General features: G+C 33.8%; 1 protein-coding gene across 1 annotated transcript in view; it reads right to left on the bottom strand.

The window, feature by feature from the left end:
• Positions 1-19,796, bottom strand: part of LOC113493865 (discoidin domain-containing receptor 2-like) — a 138,407-nt gene extending 118,611 nt beyond the window's left edge. Inside the window, exon 1 of the mRNA XM_026871897.1 lies at positions 19,457-19,796. Within this exon, the coding sequence (XP_026727698.1) occupies positions 19,457-19,475 (19 nt within the window). The 5' untranslated portion in view covers positions 19,476-19,796. The remainder of the gene's footprint in view (positions 1-19,456) is intronic.
• Between the last annotated feature and the right edge of the window lie 6,198 nt (positions 19,797-25,994).

Genomic DNA, 25,994 nt, shown 5'->3' with positions numbered 1-25,994 from the left:
TTCACTTGAATAGAGATACAAATTCTACGTACAAATGTAAGTGAGACAAGTCAGTGATAACGCACGAGCAACCTCTATCAAATCAGTTTATTGGCATCCAATATTAACATACGCAGACACAGACGCACGCCAGATATGTAGTCTCATACGTTCAGGTCGCGATCAAAGTTAACTGAACCATAAAATAGTGTCATACCATTTTATTTGGTAAAATACATCCACCCCGCAATAAAGACGAATTTTGTATTGAGTATAGTATCAACCGGAGTCCAATAACCCTCTTGCAGAGATCTAATCTTACTAGGAAAATGGTTGAGTTTGAACTTCGTATTCTTAATTTTCTCAACTCAGTTGCCTACTTTTTCAGATTAAAAACTTGAAGGGTTTCGACGCTGGCGGGTATTTTGTACCAGTTTATTGTGATCACAGTAATTACTTTTTCGTGAGTGGGTCGAACCTAAATCAGTCGTATTGGTATAGAAATAATGTGGTTGTTGTAAAAACTTCACAATGGACTGCCGCTGAAGGTTTCCGTACCGTTAAGAAAAGTATAATACTAAGTTACTTTTCAAATATCGACCGAACACATTGTGAACATTTCACGCAAATATTACATAAACTTAATGGAAAAATAAACTGAGTATAGGAACAAAAAGGTCGGCCATGTTATCAATTGGAGTAAGACGAGGAATTTCATATATTGAGAAATATTTGTGGTGGCAAAAGTATTTCTCAATATATTATGGAATTCCTTTAAGAGAGTTTGTTGTTCATCAAAAACAAGGTATTCGTGACTAATCCCAATTAAAAATTGAGTATTCTATTTTGGAGCAGTTGAGCTTCTGAGAGCAGTAGGTACGACGGGAAATTGCCTCGCGAACGCGACATTCTCTCCGTCGGATTATTGTCAATTCGGTACGTCATTTCCGCTTTACGAAAACATCCTGTAATTATTCGGATATTGTCAAAACGTAATAGAGAGAGGGTTGTTAAAACGAATCACCTGCTGAATGTTAAACAGTTATAAATTATTTAGTATGTTTTTGTTTAATTTTAACGAGGTTTGGCGCTTAAAAGGCTTAGGACGAATAACCAACAAATAATGATAAACTTTGAAATAAATACAATTGCTTTAACAATTTACCGGTTCAGTGTTTTATAAACCGTACCAACTCTATTACATATATAAAACATTTTAGGCGGAAAAAATAATTTAAATAGTCACCTAGAATCAAGAGCTATCGATATAGTCGTTCCAATTACCACTAAGCTAGATTTGAACCGATACACATCAGAATTCCCACACACGGAACGTTCAAGTGAAAATCATAGACCACAAGCCTGCTTACAAATGAGCATAGAAATTCAACGTTAAAATATCACCTATTCTGGCAATTCGGTTATTGCAATTGCGGTGCTATGTCACCGCAGGCGAAATGGAATCGGTTCGATGTCAACGCATTGTTCTCAGCCACACTATCAATTATCCTTATTGCGACTAACCGGGATAGTGGTAATTACGTGTATTAAAGCAACATTCTGAACCTAAATAGGTAAGAATTGTGCAATCAGAGCTTATTGCTAACCGTGAATTGGAATTACGCGATAATTGCGCCGATGAATTAATGCATGGTTTTGATTATCTATTGTAGCGGCTAAATGTTTGCTATTATTCAACTAGGCTTAATAGATATGATTACAGATGTGATTAATCTGATTTTCAATTGTTCTAAACGTGTGGCTTTATTACGAGTATTCAAAGAATAATTTGTTAAATTTAAGTGTGATACAATCAGCTGTATTGGTAAAATCGCGATGTTGAGCGCCACAAAAGGCTTAACAAAGAAATCGGACAGAAAAATTTCCAGTTTCGTCACGTACTCACGTCAGTCCATCCATCCATCTGCGTGAAACACGCTACTGTAATTCTTTCATTTTACCATTTTCTATCGAAAAATGCAGAAGCGTTGGAGCGACAACATTTTTGAGTGAATGGCTATGAACGCTTAAAAACACGATCGGCAAAGCTCTTTTGTTTGTGAATTCATAATCAGAATCAACTTTTCGTAGCACAGATTTGCACATTGTTATGACATTCATTGTATCGATAAAACATTTTAATATTGTTTTATGATTCCCAATATTCATTCGTACATAAATAAATATGTTTGTTTTGCAAACGTTCACCCTCGAGCGGTGTTCAGGCGTCTAATTTTAATATCAACCGTTAAAACGTTCGCCAGGAGTCGTGAATTGTCAAATCACGCCACGTCGTCAATGTCATAATAAAGTAAGTTATTCGTAATCAAAATAGCTTCATTTCGACTGGAATGGCATTCTTCGAGTTTTTCAAAGGATAAAGTTTTAATTAAAACGCCTGAAGTGCATACATGACTGAGTGGTATAAAAGCTTATGTCCTTCTACAACATCAAACAAACATTGAACAAAAAGGGGTGGCAGTCCATTATCGTCGAGAATATTATTATTTCCCTACAGTTAAGCTATCAATGGACAGTTACATGCACAGGTGAACACGGTGTCTGCATTCAAGAATTGCGATTGTCAAATGTTTTAATCTTCTTTAAAAGGAATGACAGAGTTACAACGTAAAATATAAACGATTTAAATACACTTAATTTCATAAATGAGATAGGTAATTAGAAAAAAGTTTTAATATAAAATAAGCGTCGTACTCGTACATATCGAGTTACAAATATACGAACATAACGTAAGTATTAACTTATAAATCTGCCATCCATTAGACACAACATAATTGCTCGTAATTGAATTATTATGCGGTTCTAAAGTTATCCGTAATCGATTATGATATTAATTATATTAATGCGGCAATCTGCAGCGCCCGATAAAGCCAGTAACAGACTGTCAATATTGACTGCGAAGAATGATGGCAATAATGTTTGCTGTCATTAACTAATCATTACTCATTGTGACCTTGACCTGGTTAAGACAAGTAACATTAACAGGAAATATGAAGACAAATAAATCCCTAGAAAATATAACCTCAATTTTTTCAATAGAGGCTAATGAGCGACTTATCTTTTTAAGTCCAAGTACACTAGACGGTTTTTGAAATAAAACTTCTTAAGACGCGAATAAGGGGTAACTGGACGACTATGCATGGAAGTCATTTACGGTAATATGGCGTCACGTTTTTGTACCATTCGGTTTTTAAATATATTTGTTTTTTTTTGTTAATTGGTAGTGATAAACACATACCTAATTTAAAAAGAAGTTTTGCTTCAATTGCTTGTGACTGGTGCAAGCAATGTTTTTTTTTTGTATTTTTTGTTAAAGCGCATGATATTATGCATGTAACTCCGTTGTGACAGAATCACACATTGTAGATGTATCATTATCGCCCTTGCCTTTGTGTGAATGCTCAAGGCTTACAAAGGGTTCCATGTAGAATATTCCTTTGATGCCCATAGGCATAACACGCTGACGTCATGCACAAGTTTTAGAATGTAACGATCATTGCTGTGGAACTCATCGCGACATTAGGCTCGGTTCACTGTCCAGTTTTAGAGGTATTAATGTCTTTATATATTGTGTTTTTGCACCAAAATTTAAGTGTCTAATACCGTAGTTCAATATGAATTTAGGTTATAGAATGTTCTACCGAATATCTTTAATAACGTGAAGGCATGAAAACTATTTGTCTAAAACATATTGATAAGTTAAAAAGTGTGAATAATTTTTTTGATTATTGAAAATATCTATCAAGTAAGCGGACGGTTATTAAGTAAATAATTGGTCAAAAATGCAATGAAATCGGTAAGGCTATTACTTGATCGCATGCGGGAACACGATTAAAAAGCCGTAGTTTCTAATAAACTCCATACATCAGAAACAACGTTTACGTCGTACGCCGCGTCATTATGCTCACTTCGATAATCTCTTCTACTTTAAGCTGTTTCTTTTTATGTGAGCCCTTCAAAAGACAATAAGATTTTTGGCTAAATAAGAGCGGAGTGCGTGAGATTTTTAACTCACTAAATTCAGCCGCAAAAAGTGAGGATGTGTTTTGCCCTTTTTAACAACCCAGAAATTCTAGAAAGATTACACCTATTGCCACCACAGGTATCTTACGGGAGTAGGTAGACACCACAAAGTTGGTTTTAATATATTTTGTTTGCTAATCCCAGCACACAATGGTTGCGAATTACAATTTGAAGGGCAATTTTTGTATTTTACCTAGCCCTCATTTTCCTGAGACCGACTTACAGTTGACCGGTTTTCAAAGTACTTTATGACACTGCAAGTCGTATCACTATACAAACTACGATGTACTGTTTTCTTTTACACGTTAGCACGTTAGCCTACTGTAGTTCATGACGCAACGTTCAGCATGACGTTGCACGCAGCCTAACGCGTTTAAACGCAACCACGGCTTTATCGACGAATGGACAAACTAATTGTCATAGCGTGATCGTATCGCGGGGTTGAGCCTGAAATATTATTCAACGACCATATAACTGCACCGCTAATAATAAGTTATAAACTTTCCTGTACTATTAATTGAAAATTATTACTTTAGCTAGAATTTGTATTGAACATGTTTTCGTGTAAACTTTTTAATTGTTGTTCAGTTTTGACGTTATAATTTGTTATGGTTAGAGCTTTATTAACGGTTTGTTGTTTTTTTTAAGTTTCCGTCAAAAGTCTCAAGTGTTAGGAGCTGATTTGATGATGATGAGCTGTCTGTCCATCGGTTAACAGACTGTACATTTCAATCGAGATAGCTAATATTTTTAGAATCAATGTATTTCTATTACCTCTATAACAACATAAAAAAAAAACAAAATAAAAAAATGAGGTGAAATTACAGTTGATGCGGTGGAAAATATATTAAGTGTCCATTTTTAGCATTTTTTTCCGCTAACTTGCTTGTACGGAACAATTAGTCGAATCAAACTCACACTTGACCACCGTAATCTAAATAGGTCTTAATTTGATAAACTGGTATTAGTATTATTGCAGCAAATATAGATATCAATTAGTATAAGAATTGTCATAAAATGAGTGCATTAACGAATCATAATATAGTATTTAGAAAAACTGTGAAAACATCAAAAAGAAATCCTTAAAGAGCTGACTCAAAATAACTATAGATAGCTATGTAACGCACGTATGCAAGAATGTACGCTCACACACACATACATATACATCCGCGTGTTTTTTGTTCTGGAACAGTGTCATTCTACGCGCGCTTCCCCTTAATTAATGTGAAAAGAGAGGGATAAGTTTAACACCGTAACGAAGTATTGTTTTAAAACCTACTGTTGATTGTCCTCATTATGATCTTTTAAATATCATGATAGGTGATATTATTTTGCGTTTAAAAAGCAACATTATCAAATCAAGCAGGACATAATATTCACATCTCACAAATTACCAGAAAAAATGAATATAAGGTTTATTTTTCCGTAGCAACAGCGCGAGCTAAATTACGTACAGCTGAATTAAAAAAAAGAAAAATAAGACAAATAAATAAATAAAAACGACGGGGACACAAAATTTTCTCGCGCTGAATCTGCTTACTCATAATTACCCGAGTTTTTAAATACGAAAAATAAAAACATGACCGTGTAAAGTAGGACGACGGATCTAAGACCTCTGAAAAACGAGGCGGCATTATTTATTCGCGAGCCCTCTTTCGGTTTTAATTCGGATTTATGTATGTACATTAAAGAAAGAGGCTTACACTCCCCGGTTTGTGACATGGCCGCCCCTGTGTGCCTCTACCTTTACTTTTTCATAATAAGTGCGTTGAGCGTGGAAAAGTGAAGTCAGTGTGCTAATAATAGTAGGCGATGACTGCACTTATCCTTTCTAGTTCAACGTGCACCTGAATACAACCCTTAACGAGTTGTATAGAACTATTGCTTCACTTTAAACTCAAGAAGGTTTTATGCGCTTCGACTTTGTAGAGGTAGGCTAGTCGGGTAATAGAGTTGAAGTACCTGACGATATCATTATCAGGATACAAGGTGAATTAAATACTAAACGTCTTTTTTGGATTTGATTAGACTATTTGCACTTCCTCGGATTATAAATAATGTATAGAAAATATTCATATTTAATTACAGTAAGTTGGCTTAAAAACTTTGACAGTAGGTACCACTAATGAGTTTAATAAACTATATTTTGCTTATGTTATGCAAGTTCAGTATCACAATTCATACATACTGCTTGCATTATTATTGGTCCGATTTCATCAGCGACTATCTTTACTTCGTTACATTTTATACAGGTCACATACGATTTTATAAATTCTCAAGCATTCACCAAATTAGCGTATAATCCCACTGCACTTCGTTTATTAACAACGCACAGAAGTGAAATTCTGCAGCACCTACTGTTCGAATGCCTGCTGTCAATACTAATTACTTAGGCTGAAAGCTTTTATGAAACGGGTAAAATATTTTTGACGTATTGCTTTACGATGGCAGATATATGGGAAAACCATGTCCATTCCGATCGCAAACCCCTTATATATCTTTATAAATGACGGATCCGGTCGAAACAGACGGAAAGCTTGCAAAGGTACTTTGAGCGTTTGACAAATAAGATAAAATAACTTAAAGCTAAAACATGTCAGCTTGGTGACAGTCAAACTAAAAAAAATATAAAATACGTCGACGAAAACAAAGCCAGAATGACCTTTCACCTAAAGGATATTATTTTCTATCTTCGAAATTTATAAAAAATCTGAGTCTTTATTTTATAAAAAAAATAATTTAATTGCGTTTATATTTTAACAAAGTATTTCATAAGAATTTCTCAAACTATTTGTACTAATTATACTTATTGTCACTATTCTACGGTTTAGGTGTCTGAGATATTCTTGAATTTAAGTTAAAACTTTTACACATCAGACGAAACTACGATAAATATCCATCTTTAAGAGAAAGTAGTTTAAAACTTTTATAGTTTAGACAACTTTTATACATTACTCGGGACGCTCGTTCAAACTTTCTTTCTTTTAATATCACTGTAAATATTTAGATAAGCCTTTAAAGTACGAATGCTTTCTGTATTTAAGCCAAGAATATATTTTAAAGATACCTGAGTAGCTTAAAGTGCGCCAGAAATTGTTAAAAACATCAAATAACCTAAAAAATGTACAAAATCAAACGTCACTTTAAACGTAATAAAAAACTGTATAATATAGTTCAATTTTGTAACGGCGCCACCGCTGGGAGTTTGCAAATGGTTTGATGCCTCGTTTGATATTTTCTCCATTAGGACCAAATTAAAAAACTTTACGAGTCGTAAAGTTGGTAACTTTCTTTGCATCATCGTTTTCCTGTGAGTGGAAAATTATGTCCTTATTAGTCGTGTTTGATGTTTTCACATTATTAAGTTACTTAAGTTGTACTTCGAAGGTAATTAATGCATACACTATGCAGTAAGCTCTTACTCGAAAATGTACAAGAAAACTACGTCGCATTAATTGAAGTAACAAAGTTCATTCACGTTCTAACATTGGAAAGGACATTATTCCAGTTTTCCTGATAAAAATTGCTTCAACCACACCTCTACAAAGGGAATCGTTGGAATTGGCATATTTAGACATATGTGGACCACATAAAAGACCTTTCAGCGAGAATTTTTTAATGTACCAATCTTCCGTACGCTGTCTGCAAGTCGCTGGCAATATCCAGTGCATCGATCCAGTTCCGCTATGAAATGCGGAACGATGCAGTGACTCCTTTGTGATACGTAGTTATTGGGCCCGATACAATGTCGGCACGATCTGTTCTCAGTTTGTATGACGTTGCTGTTCCTTAAAGTCGTAATAAAATTTTGCGCATCGTTTTGCTTTCCGTTAGTTTTGATGATGTCAATGTGCTTTGCTTACTCTACATTTTCAAATATGGACTCGTTTGCATGTAGCTTGTAAGTTTTATGTTTTTATATTGTGTGAATAATATCCACTGATATTTGAGCAGACCTACAAATATGAGTGTATTTATGTTACTTTTGACCTGGTTTTTGGCGAAACTTAGATAAAATCAAAATATTATTCAATCAATTCACCCGAAGGGATATCGAAGTGAAATCATGCAGATAAACGAAATCGAGGGTTGCGCGCCCTGATCCCGTGTCTGGTTACTTAAAATCGCATGTATAATTTAGAAGGAGCGGCAGACTCACCACATTTGCCATGTGGAGAGCGGGTAGATCGCACGTCCCCGATAACGCAGATAAAACGGGAAGCTGGGCTCTAAGAATTTATCACCGGCTCACAGATTTATTCATTTGTAATTGTACCCACTTGTGGAATTTCCCTCATACATCTAACAGGGTTTTTTGGTTACTATAAGTTGTTATTCACGGATTAAGTTTTTATGCATTTGTTTGTTTGAAAGAAAGAGTAAATTATATTCTACCCCAAAACATTCCTTTAATCAAACTGGTACCAAATGAAAAGGTACTCAAAAACTTTGTTATTCACTTGCTGACATTATAGTCCGCTTTCATCCAATTATTTAAATGAAAATAAAAGTGTTTTGTAGATGACATTTGAAAGGGAGTAAGGATCGCCAGTATAGGGGTGCTTTTAAAGATCAAAGCTAAGTATGGTCTTTGTATGGAATGTGGTGAGATAAAATGTACCTTCTGTACTTGAAATAATCTTTTATCTGATTCATGAGTACTTTAATTTTGTAAAATGTTGTTTGATATGGAACAATCAAACTAAAATGTTTGTAGTTTCATGTGATGTTATATTTCCTAAAAAGCATTTATAGTAAGTATCTGACGTAATGGATCGCTGGAGAGTGAATAAAGTATGTGGCACCCGACCCTCTGTCGGGGTATCGGCAAGATAATTGTTATCGCTTCGGCAATCGCAAGAATTTTGTACCACGCTATTTCGAAATACATTATCATAATGCAAAGTTTGGCGGCCTTTGTCTGACCCACGTATACCAAATCGATTTGCAATTTGTACCTTGAGTGTACCGCGTAGCTGAATGCCAAATGCAACTCGGTAATGTAATTTAAAAAACCAAACATTATAGAACAAAGTCTTACATTTATTTAGCTTGGTATATTCGTAAAAGTTTGTGAACTAAAAGTAATACAAGAAAAAGTTTTGGCGTAACTTACGTGGGAACGACGACGCACGAAGAGTTTTCTTCCAACAAATTATACAGTTATTTTCACATACCCCTTTGAGTGTAAACTAACATCAAGACTGAGATCGCTTTAAAGGTAAACACAATTTTTGTAGTTACAGAAATGAACGTCAACAGTTGGTTTCTCAATGTTGTTTTAAAACTTGGAGATTGTTTGTTCCTTTAGCGTCTAATGATGTTACCCGAAAATGTTTCCATTATAATGTTTGTTTATAATGTATGTAAACGATGTCATGCATAAATAACTGTCATATGATAGTCGTCGTTTTCCTCTCGAATTTCCCGAAGAAAATCTTAATTTTTCTGCGGAACAATATTCTGAGTACATTCTCTCGGTTTGAGATTGCCAATGAGGTTACGATAAGGCGGGCACGGCGCGTGCGTCTGCATATTTTTCTCGCTACGTTTTCAATTTAATCCGTATAATCTCAATGTGGGGTTGTTATCAAACAATTTCTCCCTTATTTGATGGAGAGCTTTTTAATAATTCCATTTTTTCCAAATATGCAAAGTAGGCGTCGCCTAATAAAATTATAAACTTATGTTTTGAATGGTAAAAATGAGTTCAGTAATTATTAATTGTATTTCTTAACGGCGTTTTAAATTCCTTTTGCGTAATTTTTGGTATCATTAAGATTGGTTTGTTAGAAGATACATCTTCCTTTTATCTTGAAAAGCTTTTTTATCGGTAAAGATATGAAAATGTTATGAGCTTCAAAACTTATTTTGTATAATTACAAATTGCCGATAAAAAATAATTACATGAATAAACGCTTTTATCGTATTACATGTACCTGTAAGGTCTGTTAATCCGAAAACATGATACATTTAAGTGCAAAAACGAAACGCCGAAGGGCTATAGTTGGGGAACTTGCTTAATCCCTCAAAGCCTTTAATGGACGTTCGGAAATGTCGTCTAAAAGGTGTAACCGCTAAGGTTGTACGACTCGACGAATCAAACAACGTGATAATTACTCACGTATTGGATTCGTAAGTGTAGCAGAGCAAAGGGAATTCGTTCATGGATAAAGAAGAGAACATTAACTATAGATAAGTGTAGAGTTTCGATTATGTGATAAAACAATTTGAACTTTACGGTATATGTTTAAGGTCAATAATAGACTGTTCTGAACCTAAAACAACAATATTAGTTCAATTAGGCAACATTTATCTTTTCTATACTATTACCCAGGGCCTTAACAAATGAGCTAACACATCACTGTCTCGTACTTTCCGCAAACTAAAAATATTACAAGCATCGCTCTTCTTTTTTTTCTCTAGAAAATGCATTTCGGTGTGGCTACTCGTTGCAATTTATTTAAATAAAGAAACTGACTATGACATATATATCCATAATCTGTTGTCATTAAATCATTAATAGGCGTCAATATATTTTCACATTCATGTCTGTCTATTAGTATCTCTATTTATAACGAAGGTTGTTGATTAAAAAAACCAAAGCCGTTCCAAATTTTTCAAAAGAGAAAAGCGTTTTTATCAAACGTAAACATTATCAAAAAATGTATAAAATATATTCGAAAAGGAGAGCACAATCAAAAAGAATTTTAGCCTAAAACGTCGACTCTACAATTCAGCACGTTAGACGATGCAATCCTTTTATCTTAACTACAGTCAAAAATGCACCGCCATTACAGGTAGCTCTCCTATAGAGCACGATCTCTGCACTCCGATTTTTTCCAGACGAATGGAAAATTTAATTCTGCCCTCATTTTGGGAGTTGCTACAGGCTACGTATTAGAAAATGTAGAGATGGAATCTTTGAGAAGTTACTGGATTTTTGTTAAGCTCATTTTTTTAAGATTAATGATAATCCTTAGGTAATGGGTACTATACGTACATATAATAATAAAAAAGCCAAACCAGAATTTAAAAACGAAATCGTCAATCACGAATTGTTTGATATTAAAGATCGAATATACATATATTTTATGAAAATGATTGTTGCAAACCTATAACCAATTTTAAACTATTCATGCCAACTGAACTTGCGTAGCTGTGAGTCGAAACTAAATGAAAAATAGTACTTTGAATGGAATCGTTTCGAATGCAATGTGTATGAATTTTAAACTGTCTGCATACAGATGAAGGCAAACCTCGATTGAAAAAACTGATTTAGATCAAACGTTGATCCCGAATACACACACGTAAATTGAAGTCGATAATGCTCAACGTAATATTCTTTTTGAAACCACAGGAGGTTTTGAGATTACTCTGTATTATTTATGTGATATAAGATATAAGTTTGAAAAAGTAAGGTATTATAAGTTGGTATTCAAAGTTTGGTTATATACTAGGTTTTATAAAATATACTAGGTTCCTGTTTCCATTTGGTTCTAAAATACTACAAAAACAAACAAAAAATTCAATAGTTGTAGTTTGGAATAATCGCCTAGATCAGCTAAAAGTATGTGTATCGCTAACATATTCGAGCTCACGTACCGGTGTTATCAGCGCGCAACAGCCGGCCGCGACGTCCTACCCACCCCCCCGCTCCTTCCCAATTGTTTATTTCTAAGGATAATCTTTACAAACGCCCCGCTAAATGTAAATAAATAAAAGTAATGTCAACCCTCCCAAACAAATAGACGCACCGATTTCGACATCCGATTTTTGAATTTCAAATTCGACTAATGATTCGGATGAATGGAATCAAAAACATTAGTGTTGAAACGGTCAGTCATTTCGTGCGGAAAGTGTAGAGTCTATATGGGAAAGGTTTTTTGTGGTTGATTGTGTTCGTGAAAAAGCAATCTTTTGCCACTTGATTCAAGGGCACTCCGGATTTTGAATCCAATACATGGTGAGTAAAATTTACCGAGTATTTAGAGGTTTCTTCTGAAAGTCTATTACGGGAACGTACTGTTACAAATTTTCTGATTTTGATACCCTCAGCTAAAGCGTTTGTTAAGGTTGTAACACACTCGATAGTGCTAAGTCTACAAAGGAGCACGTACCATCACATATATCACACCTTATACATTAAGGCACACGTAGAGGTTTGTTTGATAACCTTAAAGTGTTTTATACCCATATCATTATGTAAAACAGGGCCTAAAACAACTCTACGCGCACATTTTGTGCGCGCTATCAGTTCAAACCGTCATTTAAAGGAGTTTATTTGGGTATATGACGTATTTTTAATAGTCTCGATAATGTAAGACATGAATATGGATTTAAACGTATGTAGGTACTAAGTTTTGTACTCGCATTAAAGGCTTAACTATGCGTTAGTATGCCTCGCCTGTTTTAACAACATGTTAACATCGTCGAAGGTTGTATGAAAGGCGTGCAAATATACTTGATGTATTTAATTTAGGAAATTTCGAGCAAGTTCTCGTAGTGCCTATTTAGTGAGTGTTTTAGTGAAAACGAATAAATAATTTAGTGTCACGCATAAGACTTTACTGGCAAATAAGGGTGAGGCATCCTTGGGATCACCTTTTCTTAAAGTAGGATTATTGATATTGCATAAAAGAGATGCTGGTATGAATAGTAGTGTGCTATCTCGCTTCCGCTACGGCAAACAGTCTTAAGACAAGTCTAGGTCTAGGTTATGAGGTTCACGGAGATTGAAAGTAAGTCGATTACCGATAAATATGAGGTAGGGTTATTGTTTTCTTATTATATTTGTAGGAGTTAAGCTAAGAAATCTATAAATAAATTTCGTTTTCAATAAATGTCTGTGGAAAGTCATTTATTTCTTAAATCTATATTTGCTATTCCAGAGAGTTCTAAATCGATTTTTCTTTAACAATTGTACAAAATACATTAATAAATTTAATTTTCCCTTAAATGCAATACGAATACGAAAATTTCTCAAAAGAAAATATTATTTCTATTGAAATAAATGTTTTTCTTTTCGCCCAACGCCCAATGAGTCCAAGTTATTCTTACTCATCAAAAGAGGGTTACCATAGCAACGTAATTTAAAAGTGTCGTAATTATTCATTCAAACGTACTTTTGGGAAATGCGTCTATGATTATCCCTTTCTGTTATCATCGCATCCCTTCTAATTACATATCACTCCCTAATTAAAAAGGGTTCCACTGCACGGATTACAACAAAAGCCTAATAATTAAAAGTGTTTACAGCAATACTAATTAACCTGTTTCCTTAAATGTTTAATAGAATGTCAAAGTTAAAGGCCTTTTTTATGGCTGTTTTTTAATTAAAATGTAAGAATAGAAAATAATGAAACATTTGATATAAAATTATCGGGTGAAATACTTGTATATAAATCTCAATGTTTAATAGCATAACAGGTCTTGATACTTGATTACCAGTTTCTGATACAGCACGCAGGGTAGAGTTAGGGCTACAACGATCTGGCCTAGTTAACTTTTTAGCTTAGTGCACTAAAACTCTGACCTGGGTGTCCACTTATTAATTTAGATTGGATTTTCAGATAGCTCGCAATTCATAGTTGAAGACCACATAATGGCAAGAATCCTTCCAAAAGATTTTTGCTTTACTTAAATAGCATTATTGTACTCGTGATCGGAATCCACAAATCCTAATTATATCACTTTAAATGACAGCTTTATGTAACCGATTCGACGATTTGAACTCGCAACATGAATCTCCTCTTCTGTCGAATAATTTCGGTAACCGCACCGCGCTTGCTTCGATCCGAAAATCGAAATTCGAAAAAAGGACACGCTTAAAAAACATATAAAACGCGACACGTACATAAATTAGTAGCGAAAAAATGGCTTCTCCGCATAACGTGAGATATGGCCAATATAACGGGCATGATGTACGTTGGATGGGAGTCGCGCGGTCAATATTGATACGCCTTTATGACCCATTTACCTTTTCGGTTGGCACGTAGCGTGGCCCAGGCTACGGCGGAATTCCACTAGAGAACCGTTTCAAAATTCACACGGCTTTTGAAAAGCGCTGACTTGTTTACATTGCCTATAAACGGGCGGAGTATAGTTTTTGACAATCTTTTAACGTATGCTACGTGCTTTCGCTACGGTGTCACATTGTGTCTACGTGCTCGTAGCACGCTACGCCATTCGTGCGTGTATGGTCCGCTTATGTTTTTAAATCCAGGACCAAAAAAGACTTGGACAGCTACTGCCTTAAAATATATAAAACGTAAGCATTTTCCTAACAAAAATAAACAATTATCTGTGGTTTTGCAATAACAAAGTATCAAACAATTTTTGAGTAACATGCGTGTTGACATAAATGTGCTGTGTTTCAAATGACAAAATTTGTATTTTTATCGGACAACACGATTTAGCAAGAGGCTCATGGAATAAAAAAAAATCACACGAAATATTTAGCCATCATTTGACGTTAAAAAGACCATGAAATTGATGACGAATTGATTAGAGAAGGTTTTACAATGAGTCTTTTTACTTACCGAAATTCGCTAATGGTTCAAAAGCAAAGACAATTCTTCTTCAACGGTATAAAGTTGTGAATCGAACAGCGAAAACCGATGTCTAAAATGGTTTTGTGTTGATTGCGCATTGATTGTGCAACTGTCGAACCATTCGATGCACTTTCCAAGAACTTTTTGCGGACGTGTGGTGTGCCAGAATGCGTTGCTTTTTACCACCCGCTGTCAGTTCCTGTTCCGTTTAAACTGATATTTGATTGTATGAAACTTACAGTGAATTCGTAGCGCTCGTATGCTTGCCCAAATAATTTAGTTTCGATTACACCTCTGATTGGAATCTGCTCAACCTTTTTTGATATTTTACCAGGGCAGTTTCAGTATTTATGGTAATGTTGGAGTCCCACGTATATCATCAAAATCGGAACGAGTTGTGAAAGTAAAGAAAAAATGACTAGAGATTACCGTCCGTTTACAGCATGTTGTATGAAAACGCAGAAAATTGTTTCCCCTAAATAAATGTCAGAGTGACCGAATTGGGGTATTTTCCTAAGAACAGAACAGCCGCTCGTGAAGGTGTCGACTCATAAAATAAATTGAAATGCTTCGTCGATCAAGATTCGCGGCAGGACGCAGCGGCCGCTCTCAGCTCCAACGATAAATCAACTCGACGCTTTTATGTATAAAAAAGGAAAAAAAGAGCGGGAAAGTCGTTTATTTGTTTCCAAACTATATTCGAACGGTTCCCAAGCTTCGATACTTTAATAAAAATCTTACTGTGGAATTGAAATTTCACATTTCGTCGCACTGGGCTCGACGGGGGAAATGAGGGGGTATGGAACACGGACACTGGGGAAAAATGGATAACTGCTAAACTTTTCGCGTTTCCAGCTTTAATTAGGTAGAAAATGCGCTCCTTGCCGAAATGTGGAAGTAAGGCGTTACCTACAAGAGATTCATGTAATGAGTTTCTGATTTTTTAAGTTTTTATCCGCATGATCCTAAGTGCTGTTTGTAAAGCGTAGAATATTAAAAGTACTTAAGTTAACATCTGTTACGTCGTATTTTTATGCCACAAACCTAAGCATTGTGTTTTTTTATTAAAATAAACCATGTCATCCTCATGTCACCTAATTACACTTTATGATATCCTAATCTATTTATTATTTTGACCCTGCGACCGTTATACCAGTACGTCAAACACACGTAACAAAGTAACCTATTTTAATCAAATCTATATTTGTCATTTAATCCGAATAAGAGATTTACGTTTGTCAAAGGAACCTTATTAAAGGTCGTGATTGACCACGAAATGGGGCTCGGATCAGCGGCCCTTATTGCCTGATTTTCTCATAGAGGTCAATTCGGCCTTATACTTTCTTTTTCATCCAACCGTATCGGAAATCTACTCTACCCTTCACTGCTTTGTTACCCTAATGTGTTTTCATAAAAACCATTGTTTGATTTTTTAAGAGAGTTAATTTAAGTGTTTGTATTTAGATCTCTCACTCACATTTTCGACTGTTTCCATTCTTGTCAATTTTGCTAACATAATATTCTGTTTTCACCGTCCTAATGGAAACTATGAGAGGAGAATAGCGCTCTTTACGTTTGTCGATTAGCAGTTGTAATAAAAAGGTAAGTAATAATTCTCGGAAACGCTTCAACTAATATTCGCCCTACTCGGGGGCTCGGTGGGAAAAATGAAAAAGTTTTTGTTCCCCTGTTGTATTTGGGATGCTTGACATTAGATTAATTCTTTTACCTTTCTCAGTCTGTCCGGGGTGAAAGCCTCTTGTTCTCTCGTCCACTTGAAAATAATTTATCGAGATTAAAATTTATGAAAATGAAATTTTACTTTGCGGCGTGAATGTTCCGCTTTTGTTATAAGAGAAGTTTGAAGATCGGTATGAAAAGAATTTATATATTTTAATGATGGACGAGTTGTAATTACATGCCTTAGAAATATCAGAAGGTGTCCAGCTTTTATATCGCGATGAGAATAAGTGGTAATGTCAGCGTATATTAACATGTTTCTGTTTCACGCCATTGACTATTTAATATGGAACTTATTGCGCCGAAACTTAATAGTTCTAGTTATAACTAGCCAAGTTTGGCGTATTGAGTGGCTACACAGATGCAGACGGCATGATATAGGTACGAAACTTAGCAAGACTGTTCGTATTCGACGGGCCATAGGTTTGCAGCCACGAAACTTACTCAGGCTAAGTTTTGGTAGCAAGGACAGTACATTCCGTACAATATTGTATTATTAATGCGGGATTAAATGTTTCTTTTGCTGATTATAGTACTTTAGTAGTACCACTGTACCACAGAGAATTGATATTTTAATGTGATAGTATTAATTAACGTTATTTTTCTTTAAACTTTGGCTAGTGACATAAAAGCGTTCGTAATAAAAAAACCCGAGCCATTTTTAGTTTTGACTTGGCTCCCAAGTTTGCCTCCGTATTATTTGCCATACCGCCTCTTTCAATAGACTTATAATAGTGCTAACACCATCTCTCTCTACACCCAGTGAGTTCTGCCCTCGCTCTGATGTAGTAGCCGGCAATCCGCCAAGTTTTTTTATTATTATTTTTCTGCTAATAGATAGGCGATGGCTTGGCAAACTATCATTACATAGTGAATATTTTTTTAACTTTTAACTTGAATTTTAATCTTCTACAAAAATGTTTCTATTGTTTTTTCATATATTTTTGTATGACAATTATTTAAAGAAGACTAAAGATAAAATTACAGATTTTAATTTAATAACAATTACGTCTCTGGTAGGTTAAAATCAAAGCTCTTTGTTTTTTTTAAGACGGGCTTTTAGAACAATATTTTATCGTAAGGGCCCTGGGGCCCAATGGCGTCCCTTGTTGAAAGGTTTGTACCCTAACATACGAGACCTGTAACGCCATGGGCTATTGGAGGGTAGAGATCTAAAGTACGTAAGCACTTAGTGAAATCGATACCCTTATAATTCGTATTACAGTAAAGAACTGTGCATTAAAAGGCCGTGATTAAGATCACTTAGAGCTAGAGATTTCTTTTTCATATTAAAGTTAAAATTTTAGGAGACTTGACGACTTTTGTGTTGATCGTCCCAGCTCGCATAAATTAATAATACCTCATTTAGAATTCAATTTATCAGCCTATCATTAACTCAAGCCTATAAGTTTTCATTAACACTTATGGTGAAACTTCAAAATAAAACTCCAAAATGAAGTATAAAATGTTACTTTATTTCATATATAACCTTCTTTCTTCGCAATTCCTGTAATATATCACTTAATACAATATATAAAAGACTTCTGAAGTTCGTGATGGATAATGGTCATTTCGAAAATTTAAAAGGAGATATGTCGGCGTTTTATCATTTTAAAAATTCCTGCCACGTTATCAAAGAGCAGTGTAGTGTAGAAAAAGTTATAATTGGGCAATGAAAGCCCGACACACGTACTTAGCGTACGCTAATGGAACGTATGGTTTAAAACAGGTGTTTCGTCTCTGACTTCCAAGTTCGTATCAACCTACAGATATTGTAGATACGTAGGTGTTTCAAAAGTTGCTTTTAATTATTCTTGTTTCGGATAAAATTCGTCTTTCCTTATAACTTTTATGTAAATTCGCCTACCTTTCGTATCGGTTGATGGGAATCGTGACGCGCAGGAAATCGAATCGCTTCTCAATTGTTTTTGTATCGTAAATTACACGTTCGGATAAACAGTTTGTATTTTTTCAAATTTAGTCGTACAATAAATGTAAGTGACCATTTATTTAAAAATATTTTATTTTCTAAGTGTGAAAATTTTATATGTAAAATTTTAGCAATTTTACAAAATATCGTATTTTATATAATAAAATCGAATCTAATGCAAAAATATTTTTTAGGATATTTTTTATTTCTTTTCGAAATATTTTTTAATATGAGAACCACGTTAGTATTGTTGACTTATTAAATTTTCTCAATCTTAACAATATCTCATTTTCCTAATTTGCATTGCTGATTCTGAAGTTTGCAATCATAAGCTGATCGCAAACTTTGTTAAATGGAGTAAATTTAATTTTTACATGATTTTATTTCACGACGACCAAAAATTATCATCGTTAAAATATCTAGAGACTTTAAAAGTTGTTGTTTACTTTTTTATTATATAAGAAATGAAATCCTTTTTCTTATTTTTTTTCTGATACCTAATAATTATTGTTGTAATCAATAAAATATTGAAAACCGGAAAACTTGTATCTTTTGCAATATTCGCCGGAAAATTCCGTTGAGTTTACGCGGTCATTCAAATACTGACTAAACTATAGTTCCTAAATCAGAAGTTATTTTTTTCAGAACATATAAAATAATTTGTCCTAAATGATGGCATGTATATAAACTTTAACACCTGGTGCCTAACGTGAAAATTCGATCATAGTTTTCGGAGAAAAGAAGATAATGATTAACAAAAACTGCCTCTGCAACACTGCTGCTGAATCCCTGTAAATAATTGCATTAATAAAAAACAACAAGTTTTCATGTTTTCCAGCATTAAAATATTCAGATATCTGATAGAAATTCTGTCCGATAAATTGTAGGCTCGCACACGTATTGCCGCCGAGAATCGAGATTTAAATTAACTGCGTATACATTTAAATTTAATTTACTTGGAATTTATAACAGTTACTTGATAAGAAATTTTATTTATTATTTAAAGTCACTTAGAAAGTTTAAATGCAAAATGATAAAACTTTTAATAACATAAAATCAAATATTGTTAATTTTCCGAGCTGAGAATATTATTCCTGAGTTTTTCTCATTGCAAGAAAATTCTCAGCGACTTGTAAAAAGTCACAAAATTTTCTCCAAACTTTTCTGAAAAATCAGGAAAACACGAAATATTGTTGTTATTAAAACTTACCTTTAAAACAGCCTCTCATTCATGACCAGTGGGCACCAGCTTCATAATCACTTAGTCTTCATCACAGGTAAACGGAGTCACTTCACAAAAAATTCTAAGTCCCAGAAAAATTATGCAGGTGGGAAGCACATTTTCTACGACCGAGGACCGCGGGAGCCCGGTTGGTTTCCGTCCCAACTCGCTGGCTCCAGACTTGAATCTGAGGCCCAAACAAGCCAGCCGGCCCATTTATTCCTCACTGGGGAGGAAACGCGCAGGCGTCCAGCACCCTGTTGCTTCTTAGTTACGAGACACTCGCGCGTATCGATATCGATAAAAATATTTATTTATTTTGTCATTTTTAAACAAAATTAGTCATTTTGAGGTAAAATGTTTTATGTTTACTTATTTTCGGTAGATTTTGACGGAGAAAATGTTTGCTGAGAAAACATGGATTTTTAATTAAATTTAGAGCTCTAATTTTCATTCTAACTCAAGTATGTAACTAAAATATAATTTTGTGCTGTACTGTATTTGATTAGATTTTTAAAGTGCGAAAATAGTATCCTAAAATTTAAATTTACTGGAAAATTAATTATTTCGTAATTTAGTTATTATAAGTTCATTTATTTGCACTAAATCAAGTTGAAATCAATTATAAAAAATGATTTCATATGGACCATATTTTTTTGGACCGACCCAAAAAGAAACTTAATTTATCACTCTGTGACATCACTACTACTCGAAATCACGGCAAAACAAAAGAAGACGTTACTATCGACAAAAGTCCATTTTTGATAAATTAATATCGACTTTATCGATAAGTGCACTTACGAACCTCACTACCAAATTTCCCCTCACACCCGGGCAACCTGTAACACCCCGCTTCGTCCTCCCTATCGTTTAAACACTGACTTATCAAAAAACTTATGTTTAAGTTAGATGCCATTACAAGTTTTGCCACAGTGACGGGGCGGAGAGGAATCCGCCCGTGGTAACCCTCAGCCGATACCCGTTTCATGAAAGATCCATTTAATTAAGATATTCGGCGGATGGTTTTCTATATCCTTAAAGTTATTTCATAATCTGATTACAAGGCAATGTAAGTTGTTGCGAAAACAAGGAGGATAGAATATAAATTTCACGAAAATTGTCGTGGAAATTTAGATATTCAGGTTAATAGAAAACGATTACGCAAATTATGGAGACAGTTTTCATGGACGTGTTTCGCAATCGCCAAGAGCTTTTGTTTGAATTATTCGTATTTCTAAAATAACTTCATTTGTTTTTTAATAGTGGGGCAAAAAAAAAACATTTTTTCTTTTTTTTCATTCAAAATTATCCTCATGAATATTACAGGAAAAAATTAAATTATATTTTATTACACTTTACTACTTCGACAACGGAAATAATGATACTTAAAATGAAAAACAAATATTTTATTTCAAACCTCTACCGGTCACAATTTTACATAAAAAAACCTAATTAGTAAATCAGGTAGATAGAAAAAAGGGACGCATATTTTTTATTTTATTAATTCATTATCAATATCAAGATAAATTGCATTGAAGGTGGTCAAACGTTTGAAAGTGGATGATAATTGTGCCTTGTCAGTAAAAAGTGAGTAAGATACGAGAAAAGATTTTTTTGGCAAATTTTCAGACGGTTGTATTTTATTTAGTCAAATACACAATTATTAAAGCGTGTAGTACAAAATTAATGTTAACGTTTGTTCCCATAATTATGTTTTTCCGCGTCAATATTATATTCGAGTAAACATGCTCCCGTGTTGTGTAGGAACTCGTCTAAATTTCATTACATTACGGCTGGCTCTTACAAACTTCTGTTTTCCTGGTAAACGGTTTTGTAGTGTTGCACATTTTGCTTTGTTTCGTACCCCTATTCTTTTCAGAAACTATATTTTATTTATTTCTAAGAAAGTAGAAGAAAGAAACCTTTAAAAAAAATCTTTACTTGCATTTTTTATTCCGCGAAAATTAATATATAAAAATAAGTCACCGAAAATTTTAATGATATGAGTATGCTTTCTACAAATTACTTTTAGAAAGTACCCCCAGATAACTGCATCTAACTTCGTTTAGCGGTAAACGTGATTGTTTAACGAAGCAACTAATTTCCCCTTTTGTAACTGTGAGTCTGCGTGAAATTCTCGCTCGGATTAAGTGGGTACTACGAATATCAGTTAAATTCATGAATATTTTGGTAAACAGTACTTCTGAGCTTGTGAACTGTTGAAGTGAGACTTTGACAATGATTTGCAGATATGTAAACTTCTGCGAGTTGTACTCCCAAAAATTAGCAAGAACATTTAAGTATGTATTGGATCTATTGATGGTGATATTACAAAGCGGATATATTACGCTAGATGCTTCATTGATTTCTAGGAAAGGAGAATACAACAAATTGCAAGAGAAACTCGCAAATAACGAGTAACTTTTGAATTCTTCCTTCTATACTTTGTTTGTACGTTTAGAGTCGGAGTCATCGCATTTACTGCACTTTACTCAATTTCAACTGCTTCTCTGTCTCTAGTTGATATTCGAGTGCTGCTTCAACGGGTAGCGCTGTTGATTCATCTATATAGATTTCGCTTCTAATTATTTAACTGTGAAACAAATATAAACGTACAGATATTAAAAGAAACTTATGACGCTCGAAAACAAAATATAAAATTTATTCCTCGCATACTTTATTTAGACGAAAATTATTCCCCTCCAGAAGCCATGAAGTTAACCTTTATGCAAACTAAAACGGTCCGACAAATGCATGCATGATGCATTTTAGGCAAATATTTACCTTGCACTTAAATCTGGTGAACAAAGTTTCCTTTTTTGTCTGTTGGTTTCACCTTGCATGGGGTAATAAACTAAATTAGTTTTAGTGAACTACAAGACGTACCTAAGTTGCAATTAGTAATATTGCATATTATAAGTTAGCTCAAGTTTTGTATAAATACAATTTCGGTAAATCTTAGAAGCTGAGTTTCAATTTAAATTAATTTTCGAAATTGTTAATGCAAAGTTTGTTTATTAGGTGGGTAAGGTTTGACGCAAACATTATGTCAGTGTAATTACTCATGTTTAAAATTGTTACATTGGTACTAACAGTCTAACGTCTGTCGTACCTATCTCGGACGAACTTGATCAAGGTAATATTGAAGTTTAAATTAAAAGTTCGGGAACGTAGAGTACCTACAACTTGGCTGTGCACGAATTGAAATAGTTCGATGATCATGATTTAAAAAGATTGAATACTAGAGTAAGAAGTAAGTCTTATTTAAATACTTAATAAAGTAGAAATAATAATGAATGCAGCGATAGCCGAGCAGTTGAAGTCACCAGTGTTCGATCCCCGCGTAGAACCAGCGTTAATGTGATCAAACATAGAGAAAATGTGGAAGCATAAAAAAGTGATCTCATTATTATCTAGGAGAAAAGTGGATGAAGCAACTAGCAATTCCAGGAGGTGAAATGATGGGCATGTGTATCAGGCTATCTTATTGACTATGCATATCAGAATTATCAGAAAATTACATATTAAAACAGTTGCTGGAATTTAGACCTGCAACTATGTGCATAATAATTCAATCTTTCAAACCCTAGTTCACATAAATACTTAGATCTTTGTTTAGTCCTAGCTACCGCATTAGGTTAAGTAACCTGTAATGGTAGATTAGTATCATAATTAAATAAATAAATAAATAAAAATAAACAAAAATTCTGATATGAATAAATTCTGATATCGTAGTCATAACAAAGCACTTTATTAATTACAACCCTACTTATTTTCACAAACAACCTACGCCTTCATAAAATTCAGTGCAATATTTTCCGACAGTCTATTAATTAAAATAATACACTGTTAACGTTAATTATAATAACAATTGACCGTAAAGAGCATACAAGTACTAATTGAAGGAATTGATATACGCCCAAATTTTGCATACGTATCAATTAAATTGGTACGGGTGGTTGGCTCTTAAAAATAACCAATCAGCCTTTGTAATGAACGTTTATATTTTTCTTTGTCATAAATGCATCGGTAATGTTTCGGTTACATTAAACGGACAATTAATTAATCGAGCAAATAAAAACAAAGCAGTATTTTATAAAATCACTCGTTTTTGTCACAAAATTTGTTTTTGTATTGGCGTACTTTTGTAAATTTAAGTACCTACAAATTTGTTTGAACAAAATTGATTCCTTATATCGTTAATTTATTTCGGATGAACGTTATAAGATTCTAATAATAAATTAGGTCTTTACATGTAAATTCAAATTAACAGTAATTTGGTTTTTGACAACCCACATAGCTGCGGTCCAATTACTCGTGATAACTTACTGCTTCAGCATGTCGGCGTTAATAATAAGGTCTAATTTTTTGAGATTGTATAATAGGGTTTTACGATAAAAAATACATTATAGCACACTACAATATTATCGAATGACTAAACTACACCGATATGCAAATAATAAAAATAGAATATACTTATTTTTAGAAGCAGCTGAGCCTAGCATATTCACCTGCGTACCTTTTGCTATTAGTCGTAGCGTGACGCCTACGCCGCGCTACGCCAGCCGCGTAGCGCGTCATCTTAGTTTCATAACTGCAAGAATATAATTTAAGTGGGGTTAGTAGGCTCGCCGTCACTAAGCAAATAAAAATCACTCTTATTGAAACACCGGTAAATTCTTAATTCCCTTGAACTTACTTAACTTAGACCCGATATTACAGCATATTTCAATACTGTTTTTTGTCTATCAAAAAGTAAGTATTTAATTAATATTATCTTAAAATCTTTCTTAAAACTGTTAATAGTTGAAGGCAAAGTGTAGTGCGAATAATTGCGCTAGATATTTCAATATTCATCGCGAGTGTGCCTTCATGAATATTAAAGTTTGTAGACTTTACATCGATCATTACTTTGATCGTAAGTGCACGAATGTGTTTAATAGTAATATATATTGCAGTATGGGTATTTTATATACCTTTTATTTCAGTACAAATTGAATTTGATTCTAATAATGAGTAATTTATAGGATGGAGACACAAAGAACAAATTTAAGACACAGGAAACATGAAAATCCGCTTATTTGATTTTTATTTAACTTTATCATTATTTAAAAAGATACTGAACTAATTTAATAATAAAATGACGGAAAGGCAATAATTTGTTATCATTGACTTTTTTCATTAAAAACTCTGTAAATAAATTAAGACTTCATCCAAACAATCAATAAGTATAAGATCAATAGTTCAAAATCAAAGGTGCAAGTCGATCCAATAAGTTTATATCACAACTTTAATTAATACAATGCAACCGACACCTTACTGTCAGTATTATTAGAATTCAAATTACATTGTCATCTGCATGCAAATTAATCTCGTCGTTGAACCACAGAGGTTACTGAGATACTGATGTATTAAAATAACTCTCTGCGGTATGATGGGATTAGATTGTTCTCCGTTTGCTAAAGCAGGCTGTTGTGTATGTTTACAAACCACAGTTACATCAAAAGAAGTGCCGGTGTATCGCTGTAAAAAAAAGAATAAATTTTCCACCATATTGAAACTTCTTTGCTTTTTATTCGAACAATATTTGTTTATCAGTAAACAACAAATATTTAAATTAATTAATTATTAATTGCTTGTTTCAAAGTGTTGCCAATCTGCTGTCATTTACAAAAATCACTGCCGGCGTCGTGTAGCGACCGCAAAAAAGATTTTTGAAGGCACCCAATTATCGGATGAATTTTCGGCGATATTTTTCATGCTTAAAACAACAATATTTACATTAATACATAACGAATGCTATGGTATATCAGTTATCAAATGCTACCTTGTGGAAATACGACTAGAGTGCTAGCAAACAATTTTCAAATGATTTAAAAAACATTTTATCGGCGAACATAGGCTTTTGCAAACATGCAATGTTTACGTTAAAACTACAAGCACACACAAAAACAAACAAGCACTTCAAATCAGAACATCGCGTTATATGTACATGTGATTTGTTCAAATACTCGACCAGGTATAGTAATATTTTATTTGACAAAAAACCCTGTTTATTCCGTCAGACAGATTTAAAAAAATATTTTGCCTCATGGCCTAAGAAATGAAGGGGATAAAGTGATTTACAATCTCGTGTGACGTCACATACTAGTACGTTTCTTACTAGCCAGTGATGTTTCTAGCTCCCACTACCATAATATTTCCTTTTAAGTGATTCTAATCTGCTCTTTGATGATGTGAGAAAATGAAAAATACGTCAATATTTTTGGACATCCGTCTGACGGACAGAACAGATTTTGGTATCTAATTTATTCGGTATGATATTAATAAATAATGCTCGATTCGAGTATAGTATTTAAAAAGAGCATAATAATTCAGATATTCTACTGCTCTTCCTTCCCATTGAAACATCTCTCCCTGAACGTTTCAGTCTAGCAAAGCTTTCAAAGGATGCGCTTAAGGGAACTTCAGAAGTATTGTTAAGATCTTTATGGATTTAATATTTATAGTATATTTAAAACATGTT

The sequence above is a fragment of the Trichoplusia ni genome, chromosome 5 (assembly GCF_003590095.1).
Source record: "Trichoplusia ni isolate ovarian cell line Hi5 chromosome 5, tn1, whole genome shotgun sequence".
Lineage (NCBI taxonomy): Eukaryota > Metazoa > Arthropoda > Insecta > Lepidoptera > Noctuidae > Trichoplusia > Trichoplusia ni.
This window is presented reverse-complemented; position numbering and strand designations above follow the sequence as displayed.